Raw genomic sequence first — 12,782 nt, 5'->3', positions numbered from 1 at the left:
TTTACTTTTTTTAAGTCACCTTGGGTAATAACAATCATTAGACTGCCCATTGTGTTCATTGATGGCTATATAGCCATCATTGAAGACTTCATTTGCACTATACCAGGGATGGGCAAACGGCGGCTCTCTAGCTGTTGTAAAACTACAAATCCCATCATGCCCTGCTGTAGGCTAATCGCTGTAGGCAGACTGGGCATACTGGGAGCTGTAGTTTTACAACAGCTGGAGAGCCGCAGTTTGCCCATCCCTGCACTATACCAATACAATGCTGCCACCTAGTGACCTGTATTGGTATAGACCTGAAATAAGATCCGAAGCCTGCTTGAGGCTTCGGGCTATTTCATAGATATAACAGGTTCCCCGATCTCAGTCGGGGAACGCTGTTACCGGAGCAGAAGTGCGCAACTTCCGCTTCCGGACTGCGTAAATGCCATGGTCACATTTGACCATGGCATCTGAAGGGGAAAATGTGTGTGATCAGCCTTATGGCTGATCGCATACATGTGCTGCGGGTCTCTGCTATTTAAAATAGCAGAAACCCGGTGGCTATGGCGCCCGCTGCACGTGCGAGCGGGCGCCATGTTTAAAGATCACCCAATGACGTACATGTACGTTATCGGGGCATGAAATGGGTAAAACTTTACTTTCCATGTTTACATCATCCTTGAAGTTTTCCAAGAGTTTTGTTTACTGATGACCTATCCTCTGGATCAGTATCAGATCGGTGGTGGTCCGAGAGTTTTTACTGATCACCTATCCTCTGCATAGGTCATCAGTATCTGATCATGGTGGTCCGACACCTGGGACCCCTGCCGATCAGCTGTTTCGGAAAACAGTGGTGCTCACAGTAGCTCCGCGGCCTTCTCACAGCTTTCCCTAGGCCAGTGACGACACGTTCATCAGTCACATGGCCCAGGCGGAGCTCTGCTCCATAGAAGTGAATGGGGCTGAGCGTGATACCAAGCACAGCTGCTATATAATGTATGATGCTGTGTTTGGTGAGCTAATTGAAAGCTGCGGCACTACTGTGATCACCAGTGCCTTCTTAAACAGCTGATCAGCGGGGATCCCAGATGTCGGACCACCACCGGTCAGATACTGGTGACCTATGCAGAGGATAGGTCATCAGTAAACTCTTGGTAAACCTCTTTAATTGCTGCAGACCATCTTAAAGAGCTCCTGTGACCTCTCCTGGTTTGTCTGTTAGTAACAATTTACATTCCCCATGAACTAACAATAACTCAGTGTTATTGCAGTGTCCCACTTCGTGTTAGAAGTGGGCCCCCAAACCTTATGCATGTCATCTTATGCTATTGTATTTCCTATGTATTAAACTGCAAATTCCCTACAACAGGCTGGTAGTTGCATTACATCTAAAAAAAACGCTATTACCCTGGTTTAGCCTGTACAGACACTGAGTGCTTGGTTGGAGGCATTCCAGTGGTCTCCGTGTATGTAAGGTGTGTGATTGAATGATGGATGGCTGTTACATATAAATATAATATCTAATCTACCAATTGGTACCTGTCTTTACAGGACTTTAGGGACACCATCCATTTCACTATAACAAAGTACACCGCTGTGTGCTACACCTGGGGAGTTGCAGCGCCCCCTTCTCTCACAGAAGTGGCGAAGCTGCTTTTGCGGGTGTGAACTCAAGCATCGCACACTAGATGTCTGTAAAGGGCTAGCAATTAAAGGATTGTAGAGTAAGGGACAGAGACCATAACTAGAAATATTAGCATCCGCTTCCAGCCCATATGTGTAGTCTGATAGTTTTAACAACTACCTTTAGGCACCATTTCTCTTGAACATTGGATTTAATAGTAAATAATAAAGTTTTAAGTTTTAATAATTAAATTAGGACCCCTAAAAGATTGTTTGGTCGACTGACCGAGATTGGACTTTGCATTACATCTAGTCACCACTAGGTGGTGCTATAACACAACATATATAGAACAGGTCAGTCACAGGAAGTGGTAGATGAGAGGTTAGTGAAGGAGAGGAGAGTATGTAGCTTTTGCTGTGTGCCCCTGGGCACTCTTCAGTAGGGCAAGATAAGTAGGAAACCAAGCCCAAGGGTTACTGGATTCCTTGGAGTAGTGCCACTGTCTAGCCATTACATTATTGTATTGAAGCAACCTGTTCAAAGAATGGAGCAGAAGTCTGATGCCTGCCTCTAGGTAGACCGCCCTGTTGGTTGCCTAATTCTAGACAGAGATCTAAGTACCGAAAGGCTGGGTTATTAGAGCGAGACCAGAACAAAGGAAAGTATCACTCTCTCACTCAAGTCAAGCTAGAACCTATTTAAAACTGCCCCACCGAGCCGGATGTCTGGAGTTGCAGCTCAGCATCCTTTTTGTGAACCAAAGCACTACTGCTGGATGATAACTACCTCAGAGCAATTATTTAACTAAAAAGTTCCAGCTTGTTCAACTCCTGCCTCTCGCCTTATTCGGCACTATCTCTCATTGCACCTAACGGTGCTGGCGTCACGAACACCAGGGACCCTGCCTCTACGGCACCTTAAAACCACACAACCAAGGGCACCTCAACCAAGGAATTGGTGCTAACCTTCCCTACACTGCACTCTGGCCCAGGGAGCGCTACAGAACTGTGAGTAAAACTACTACTACCCCCATCGGCCCACCGTAGCGCACATATCGTCCATGCGGCCCGGTTGCGGCATTATTCCTACTAGAAATTAATGAACAAATTGATTACTGGGCATTACCATTCTCCTTGTCAAAGGGTTGTGTCCCTGTAGAGTCTGGCATTCTTAGCACTGATAGGAGAGTGTAGCTACAGACCCCAACAGGCAACATCTTTATTCATGTATTTCTAGAAGTAGCAGGAGAGCATGACAATGCAGAATTCTAAGAAGAGATGCTGAAGAATTGTCTTATTATGAAGTATACAATTATTTACCAAGACAGACAAGCCGAGAGAAATGACAGGTCCTCTTTATTACATGCTGTACATGTATGTTTACTAACCACTGCATGTTCTCCCATCTCCCTCGTAAAACAGGTTACATTCACATTGATTATTGACTCTGCATGTGGCATTAGCATCACATTTTGGAGAGCAGACTGGAGTAGTTGCTGGAAGAAAGCAATAAACAGTCAATAAAGGCAGTAATTAATACAATGGAATGTACAAAAAAGCTACAGATCATCAGTTAGTTATGGATAGAAAACATTCTAAATTCTCTTAAAGGGGTATTTCCATCTGGAACATTTATGGTGTGTCATTAGGTCATTAGGATATGCCATAAATGTCTGATAGGTCCAGGTCCCGCCTCTGGGACCTGCTCCTATCTTAAGAACAGGGCCCCGAAGGGAACAGAGAACACGGTGTCCTCTCCATTCACAGCTGTGGGAGAGCATGCCACGCAAATGTGGCCACCACTCCATTCATCATTGTAGGACGTCCCAGTCTGGAGAAAGGAGCGAGTCCCAGAGATGGGACCCACAACTATCATTTAGCCTGGCCATATGCCCTAAATGTCCCAGATGAGAATACCCCTTTAATAAATAATAATCATCTACTGTTTTGTGTCCACAGATCACCTGCAGACCAATCTGTCTCCATCTCAGAGCTCATGCACACAACCGTAGCCTGTTTTGCAGTCCACAAATTGTCAATCCGAAACACGGATTCCGGCCATGTGCATTCCGCATTTTGTGGAACCGAACGTCCAGCCCATAATAGAACAGTCCTATCCTTTTCTGTAATGCGGACAAGAATAGGAAATGTTATATATTTTTGCGGGTGCCACAAAACAGACACATGGATGTGGACAGCACACGGTGTGCGGACACTGGAGTGAATGGGTCCCCATGCGAGCCACAAACAATGTGGATTGGATGCGGACAAAAAAATAAATTAAATTGTGTGCATGAGCCCTTAGACTGAAAACACAACCTTTATAGTACGATTCAGTACACTCCATTCCATCTACATTCGATAGATTAGCAAGAAGCACGGGTCAGAAGGTATTCCTGCGGCATCAGACTAAACAAGGTTTGTGTGGAGACATATAGGAATGCATAGGAGCTGAAGACACAAAATGGTCGAAGATTTTTAATCAAGTCAATGTTTAGCATTTTTTATTTTACTTTAGATGCATTGAAGCAAAAAATAAAATTGCACAAAAAGGTGGATGCGATGCGACATCCACTGATAAAATCTGGAAAAACAAGTAATTTTTTAAACTCCCTATGAATATTTTCGGACAGAGCTGTTTGCTAAGCAGTGGGTACTGTCAGCCGAGCAGAAACCACTGCATGCAGCTGGATTACCGCTGGACTACATTATAGTCAACGGAGATCCAGCGGTAGAATCCGGCAGTGCCGGATCTAGAGAAATCCGCCAGGCTGCTCTCTGCAGGAACAGCCTGCTGGATCTGCTGCCGCATGTGTCAGATTCATATGATTCAATAAAAAAAAAATCTTATTGTGAATTATGAAATGAGCTCTTACCCAGTTTGATTTCACATTTTTGACCAGACCATCCTTCAGTGCAGAAACAGGATCCATCTCCAGAAATTCCATCATTACACTGACCATTCTTAGCGCATGTACATTCTGAAAAAGTAACAACCTGGTGTCAGATCAGTAAGAAGAAAGATGCTGCATACTGTATGTGATGAAATAACAAAAGAAGCGATTCACACCACTTTTCCCCCTTGCTGGCTGCAGCAGTGACTTTATATGCACATAGGTCAACGTGCAGCCAATCACTGGCCTCAGCAGTATATGGAATGTCACCACTGAGCCCAGCGATTGGCTGCAGCAGTGATGTGGTGTGCATGGGACATCACCACTGCAGCCAGGAAAAATGACAGGCTGAAGTGGCAGTGGAGGGAAGTGGTAAGTATCACTTCTTTTGCTATTTTATCACTTTGATGACCGCTGCCCTCAAGTTTTTCTTTAAAGCCTATGGACACCTTTGGGGCTCTTTTTTATTATTGCAATTTACACATCTAGGGCTAAAAATAATTTTTTCAATTGGTCTTTATTAAAGTTGTAGAACACGCTATATGAGGTAGATGGTCTAAACTGACCTCTGCTCTAGTGACTTAGTGGTCTCAATATTAAAGAGGACCTTTCACCTTGAAATACATTGTGAACTAAGTATGCTGCCATGGAGAGCGGCGCCCGGGGATCTCACTGCACTTACTATTACCCCTGGGCGCCGCTCCGTTCTCCCGTTATGCCCTCCGGGCCCTTTGTTCTTTAAGTTATAGAAGGCGGTGTCTTCCCTTGTCCTGTGGGCGTCTCCTTCTCCTAGGCTGCAGCACTGGCCAATCGCAGCGCACAGCTCACAGCCTGGGAGAAAAAACCTGTGCGCTGCGATTGGCCAGCGCTGCAGCCTAGGAGAAGGAGACGCCCACAGGACAAGGGCAGACACCGCCTACTATAACTTAGTGAGAGAAGATACCGGAGGGCATAACGGGAGAACGGAGCGGCGCCCAGGGGTAATAGTAAGTGCAGTGAGATCACCGGGCGCCGCTCTCCATGGCAGCATACTTAGTTCACAATGTTTTTCAAGGTGAAAGGTCCTCTTTAAATACTAAACTGAGTGTACCTTGTATGAAAAATAAGACGTAACTTTTATTTTTCTCTTATTAAAATTCTCCCATCATACATACGCGATACGGCCGATCTACTTCTGCGGCTGAATGGCGTGTGTATAGATGAAGACATCCTGTTCGCCTCCATAGACGTGGAAGCTCTCTATAGCTCAACCACCTGGGCCTAAGGGCTATGGAGAGCTATCTATCCACTAGAGATAAGGAGACTAGCATCACACAATGCATTTGTACTGGATCTTCTAAATTTTAATCTAACCCGGAACTTTTTTATTTTCAATGACCGCTATTACCATCAGCTCAGGGGTACCGCGATGGGCAGTTCCTGTGCGCCATCTTATGCAAATTTATTCCTGGGCTGGTGGGAGGCCAATTACATCTGTTCTGAACATCTAAATAAGTGGCATGAAAAGATAGTTCTATGGCTTAGATTTATAGATGATGTCTTTGTACTATGGAAGGGGTCAGAAAATTATTTTACTGAGTTTGTGAAAATCATCAATGAGAACGATGTAGGACTTAGATGCACCTCAGTGTGTGACCATAGGTGCCTCCCCTTCCTGGATGCACCAATTGAGAGAGGTCCTGACAATAATATTACGACGTCAGTATATCGCAAAACAACTGAAACCAATAGCCTACTCCGGTGGGAGAGTGCACACCCCTACTCTCTACGTAGGGGCATACCTAAAGTCCAATACCTTAGGTTACGTCGTAATTGCTCCAATAGGAGTAGGTTTAAAATGCAGGCTCATGACTTAAGGACCGGATTCAGGGACAGAGGATATCCCGACGGGATCCTCAGGTCTGAATTTGAAGCAGCCTGTACTGAAGGGAGGGACTCTCTCCTGGTCCCAAATAAAATTAAAAAAATGGACACAGTAAGATCATCTACCAATAAGATCTGAATCATTGGCACATATGACAATGCGCATGAGAAAATCAAATACTGGGATATACTGTGTGCTGACCCAGACCTTGAAAGAGTGCTCGGAACATACCCTCAGATTACATACAGAAGGGTAGAGATAGACTCGTCAACAGTCATTTTCAGCCCCCAGAAAAAACAGGGAACTGGTTGTCGAAGACCACTAGGAACATTTAAATGTGGCAAGTGTGCAGCTTGTGGCCAGGTTAACACTACCAAAATCTTCAGGAGCTCCCATACTGGGAGTGTATATGAGATCCGGGACTTTATAAACTGTCTGACAACAGGAGTAGTTTACCTGGCCCAATGTAGCTGCCCTCTAGATTATGTAGGGAAAACGAAGAGGGAGTTCCGACGCCGCATTAGGGACCACATTAATGACATCTCCAATGAGAAGGACACCTCAGTAGCAAGACATATCACCCAGGTACATGTGGGTGACACTACGTGCCTAAAGTGTATAGGCATTCAATACATCCCTCAACCAACAAGGGGGGAGATTGGGACAACAAGATTTTGAGGACGGAAGCAAAATGGATTTTTAGACTGAAATCAGTAACACCAAAAGGACTGAATGAGTATCTATCATATAAGCCATTTGCATAACAGTCAGACCCTAACCAGAATGAGGATTAAATATGGGGCCTGTATTTATTTGCTTTGTGCTCATTAAAAAGAAAATGAAAAGGAATAGGACATCATGAATGAGACATATACAGGCACCCAATCATAGGAGATATATGTCTGCAGATCACACTTTTCTGCCAGAACACCTCCTTTAAAATGTAAGGGTTAACCTGCATATGATCCCTAGATCTGATCCCTCATATATATATAAAAAACCAACCTTAGCCCAACACCCCCCCTCCAGGGGGATCGCTGACTGTATGAGCAGTAGAGAGAAACATTAGGTGTATATCATCATTTTAGCAATGGGACACTTTAAACAGTTACCCTGCTATTTAGCTAGTTAAGATTATAAAAAACGTATTCTAGCTACGATTGCCATACCAAGTAGATGATTATGTTAGAAATCATCTTCTCATAAGTATAAACAGATCCTTGTACTACATAACATGACATTGACTAGTAAAAACTACTCTTTAGGCGTTTGCAAGCATTAAGATAGCGGCGATCGTCTGCCACTTGGTAACGAGTGTGGCAGCACAGTATTAATATGAAGCAGGTGGTGAAGACTTCAGCCGGGGACACGTCTAGGGGTCCCCATGCAAACTAATCCACTCCCGCTGAGCGCTGTATTCCCGGACCTCCCCCGCTCGCCTAGGATTGGTGAACGCTGCTTGAGGGGGTGTATGATTTAAAGATAGAGACAGCCAAAGCGCTAAAAAACTAGACCTCCCCCACCGCCCTAGGATTGGCTAAATGGTAATCGGGGGGTGAGGTCTGGGGAATAAAAAAGGGGGCAATTTTAAACCAGAAGCACTGCCACTGCCTTTATAAAGACTGAAGCGCTGCCACTGCACAGGCACTCTGTGTAGCACAAAATCTCCCTGATGAGCCATTATACATGGCAAAACGCGTCGGATGGTGCTCTTAGACAATAGGGAAGAGAGGGACTTCTAGTTTAGGCCCAAAGTTCCAGTGGCTGGGGGTCGCCCTTTTCAGGGCGAGTGCTCCGACTACAGCCTGTTAGCCTTTCCCCACTATAGACCAATTGATAGGGGTCAGCAAGCCGTGTGACTTAGGCTGAGGTTTGGGAAGCACTCCAATGAAAGAGAGTCCTGTTAGGTGATCCCCCCGCAAATACAGGAGAACTCAATAGGGCCAACTATGATATAGTCCATTCTCCTTTCCTTCCACGAAGGAAGTGTGTGCATTAATTTATAAGGTCTTTATTTTTAAAAAAACACAGCTTTCCATTTCATGTGTATTTGTAGATTGGCAGGCTATCCCTTCACAGTGAATCCTGTCAGATAACTGCTCTGACAGCAGGATGTGTAGCCCTTAGCTCTGAAATCCTGAGAGCTCACAAACACTCAATGTAGGTTGATATATAGCTGTAATGAGTGTTTAGTAGCTGTCTGGAGTTCAGAGACAAGGGCTACACAATCCTTTTTATCATCCTCGGATAGGGGATGAGGAACCTATCCTTTATGGCAGGAAACCCCCAAAAATGCTTCTGGTTAAGCCACCAAAATACTTTTCACTGAGCTTTTTAGGATAAATGTATTCTCAAGCCTTGAGAAAGGCTCTATGGATGAGCCGAAACGTCGCTGCTGCTGCTTTATGCCACATGGGTGAATACATTTTTCTATTTTGATAATTTTGGAGTGCTGTCCATTCTTCCTTTTATATTTTTAAACTATTAGCCTATGCCCTAGGACATAGCACCCGCTTGCATTTAGTATTTTTTCCGGTGCCTCCAATTATTTCTTTACATAGTTTGATTATCACTTTAAGGGCTCGTTCAGACGGCCGTAGTGTTTTCCGGCCCATGTGCGTTCCGCAATTTGCGGACCACACACGGCTGTCACTATCATAGAAATGCCTATTCTTGTCCACAATTGCGATGGGTCGCACCTGTTCCGCCTATGCGGACCCATTCATACAGTCGTGTGAATGAGCCCTTAAATGTATCTGCTGCCCTTTTTAATATTTTCTGCACATATCAATGGTATATGTGTACACAATACAGTAATTTTGTAATATATTGTGTTAGGGAATGTGGCAACTTGCAGCAGCTGGTAGCTCCTGTTTCTTTTCCTTCACTCCCCCTGTTATTATTCAGAAAGTACAAGGAAAAAGAAGGGTAAAACAAGCACAAATCGGGAATATAATGAATCAACTGGTGCTTTACATCAGCTGATGAAAACTGCATGGGGGATAAACAATCATTTGTCCGCCATACAGTCTCCATATTGCCGCCACACATCCCCTGTTCATGTAGGGATATGTGCTGCCGAAAAACGGTTATTTCAGTGACTGCATAAACGACTGAATCAGCCAACAAACAGGCATCTTCTCTCATCTGATCGGTGTTGGGTTTGACAGAACAATGATTTGCCAAATAAGTGTTCTTTTGAATGTTCATTGTCAATCATCAGCCTGTGTAAAACAGCATTTAGCTTGTGTGTGGGACTCTGAAGGGAGAGGAGCCTGAGAGAAGAATACACTGCCTTTCTCTATTATTTTGCAAGTTCTGCAATTGTGATATTGAGCAAAACAAGAACAAGACCAATGAGATTTTGTAACGTCCCCGTCCCCCCTTTTTGTTTTTGTTTGTTTGGTCCTTTGAGACACTGTATAGCAGTATTATTTGGAAGCTGATGGCAATTTGGGCATTAAATGGCATTATTTATGTGTGTGAAATATATGGTAGTATTATGTGGGCACTATTTAGTAGTAGCTTTATTGTGTGGGCATTGTATGGACGTATTATTTGCTGTTATTCTGTAGTATTTGCTAAAAATTACACACATCTGTAATATTTGTAAAAGAACAGATTAATTACTCAAAATAAGCAGCAACAGAATTTCTGAGATATCAGCATACCTGTACAATTTGGGCCGTATCTGTTGGAAGCACAGATTTCACAAGCTGTCCCACTGAATCCTAGTGAACAAGAGCACTTTCCATTTCCTACCATTCCATCATCACACGTTCCATGATTACTGCATGGAGCCTGCAGCCCTCCCGGGCACACTGAAACATGAAGTCACTTGTTATAATGTTGCATGTCACTTTATAACATTTAAAGTGTAACTGCCATTCTATTTTTATTTGTATAATTGTATAATTTATTTCTATAATCTGTCTTCTGTTTGCATAACAGTCAGTGTTGAGCAACAGTGATGGCCAGTTCGCAGTGTTCGCCAACTAACACATGCAGGCTGCCATCTTGACTCACAAGTCCGGCGATGCACAGGTAAGCCCTTACCTGTGTCGGGAGCTGGTCTGAAACAAATGCAGTCACCGGGAGCAGGCAGTTCCGAGAACAGCCCGATGAAGGCCCCCAGTGGCTGTTCTCGGAACTGCCTGCTCCTGCTGACCGCATTTGATTTTAGACCAGCTCGCGGCACAGGTAAGGGCTTACCTGTGCATCGCCGGACTTGTGAGTCAAGATGGCAGCCCGCATGCGTTCGTTGGCGAACACTGCGAACTGGCCATCATTGTTGAGCAAGTCTCCACTGTTATGTAAACAGAAGACAAGAGGAGCGTTGCTAAGGTTCAAAATGGGCCACTTTACAGCTATTTTTCTAATAGAAATGTATGATTTCAGTAATTAAAGTATATTACAAAAATGGGGAGTATCACTGCCCTTATACATTACACAGATAAAAATAGAATGGCAGTAACACTTTAAAAACGTGTAGAAATTTTCATAGCAATCTATAGGAATAAAAAACATAACCTGTCCTATTCTTGCCCATTTTGTGGACAAGAATAGGCAGTTATATCAATGGCTGTCTGTGCCGTTCTGCAAATTGCGGAACGCACACGGACGCCATCCGTATTTTGCGGATCCGCAATTTGTGGACTACAAAACACACAACGGTCGTGTGCATCAACGGTCGTGTGCATGAGGCCTTATTGTGAGGCAAAACCAGGTGCGGGTCAAAAACAAAAACAGCAGTGTGGTAGATATTTAAAGGGATCGTCCAGCCCTAGAGCTGAAAAACCAACTCCCGCTGCTGCTCCGTTCCAGGCCGCTTACGGTCCCCTTAGGTCAAGGAAGTGGCTTTATCCCATGACTATTGTGGCCAATCACAGGACTCAGCAGTGACAGTGACAGTGAATTGAACGGTACATCATTACTGTGGAGCAGCGTTCAAGCCACTGTGACCACTAATGCCTGTGATTGGATGCAGCGGTCACGGGGCTGAGTTGCTTCCTGGTCTTGTGGGGACTGGAAGCGGATAGGAATGGAGCAGTGGCGGGACCGCTGACTGTTTTTTTTTTTTTTAGGTTCAGGGGGACAAGGGAGGAACCCAGGGGTTGTTATATTGCTATAAGTCTTGAAAATACCCTGTTGAAATCGGGAGCTTCAGTATGCAGGTGTATGCACCGTGTGCCGCTCTCCACCAGTCCTGAGTCCTGACTCTGCTGTAATCGCACCAACTCTTCCCTGATGTCCCACTCGGCACAGCTAGTGCTGACTTCACACACCGAGTAGAAGTTCAGGCAAGCAAGAGTGAGTGCGACTACACATTCTCATTGAAGAAACTATACATCATGTATACTGCAGAGTGTGAACACTAATGATGTAGTGTAGACAGGCAGTCTGAGGCCTCTATCACACGGCTGTATGGCTTTCTCTGTATTTTGCGGTCCGTTTTTCACGGATCCGTTGTTCCGTTTCCGTTCCGTTTTGCCCTTCCGTTTTTCTGTATGACAGATTCAGTATACAGTAATTACATAGAAAAAATTGGGCTGGGCATAACATTTTCAATAGATGGTTCCGCAAAAACGGAACGGATACGGAAGACATGCGGAGTACATTCCATATGTGTTCGTTTTTTTTTGCGGACCCATTGACTTGAATGGAGCCACGGAAAGTGATTTGCGGTCAATAATAGGACATGTTCTATCTTTCAACGGAACGGAAAAACGGAAATACGGAAATGGAATGCACACGGAGTACATTCCTTTATTTTTTTGGCGGAACCATTGAAATGAATGGTTCCGTATACAGACCGCAAACGGAACGCAAAAAATGGCCCGCAAACAGAAAAAAAAACTGTTGTGTGAAAGAGGCCTAAAGATGTGGCAGGTATATCACAGTGGCTGAGGCTGGATGACTTTATGCCATCCATTGGTGGGCTTACTATGCAAAAGAGCTAGTAGATTTCTTGCAGTTAGCTAGATGCCCCAAAATGTGGCAAATTTAGATGAATTTTACAAGAAGGTCTAGGCCTTTGTGCTCACACATTCTACCAGTGCATATCTCCTCTAAAGCCATAGAACCTTAAAATAAAAATTCTTACCATGGCAATCTCCTCCGTAATGGTTTTTACAGCAGCGGGGGACCCAAGTCATGGTGTAACACTTTCTTCTGCAGCGCAGTGGTAGTGTTCTCAAATTGTCAAAATATACAGAGTGAAAATGTTCGTTATACCTCGGAGTGTGGCAACCCTCCGTCTCCCCCTGCAGGGAAAAAAACACATGATGATTTGTGACGGATCATCTTATACCCCTGGTGTAAAAATGCATTGAGTAGATGGTAGAAGTAAAACCTCAGTACAATGAAAGACAGCTAGGAACTTTGATATGCAACAGCCAAAGGCCTTAAGGAGGTAG

General features: G+C 44.4%; 1 protein-coding gene across 1 annotated transcript in view; it reads right to left on the bottom strand.

The window, feature by feature from the left end:
- Positions 1-12,782, bottom strand: part of STAB1 (stabilin 1) — a 382,691-nt gene that overhangs the window by 30,422 nt on the left and 339,487 nt on the right. The window contains exons 55-58 of the mRNA XM_040408846.1: positions 12,470-12,629; positions 10,038-10,187; positions 4,485-4,589; positions 2,997-3,104 (exon numbers count right to left, since the gene is read on the bottom strand). Coding sequence (XP_040264780.1) covers positions 2,997-3,104; positions 4,485-4,589; positions 10,038-10,187; positions 12,470-12,629 — 523 coding nt within the window. The remainder of the gene's footprint in view (positions 1-2,996; positions 3,105-4,484; positions 4,590-10,037; positions 10,188-12,469; positions 12,630-12,782) is intronic.

The sequence above is a fragment of the Bufo bufo genome, chromosome 9, assembly GCF_905171765.1.
Source record: "Bufo bufo chromosome 9, aBufBuf1.1, whole genome shotgun sequence".
In the NCBI taxonomy this organism is placed as follows: domain Eukaryota; kingdom Metazoa; phylum Chordata; class Amphibia; order Anura; family Bufonidae; genus Bufo; species Bufo bufo.
The sequence above is the reverse complement of the archived record's forward strand: the minus strand, read 5'-3'. Positions and strand labels throughout refer to the sequence as shown.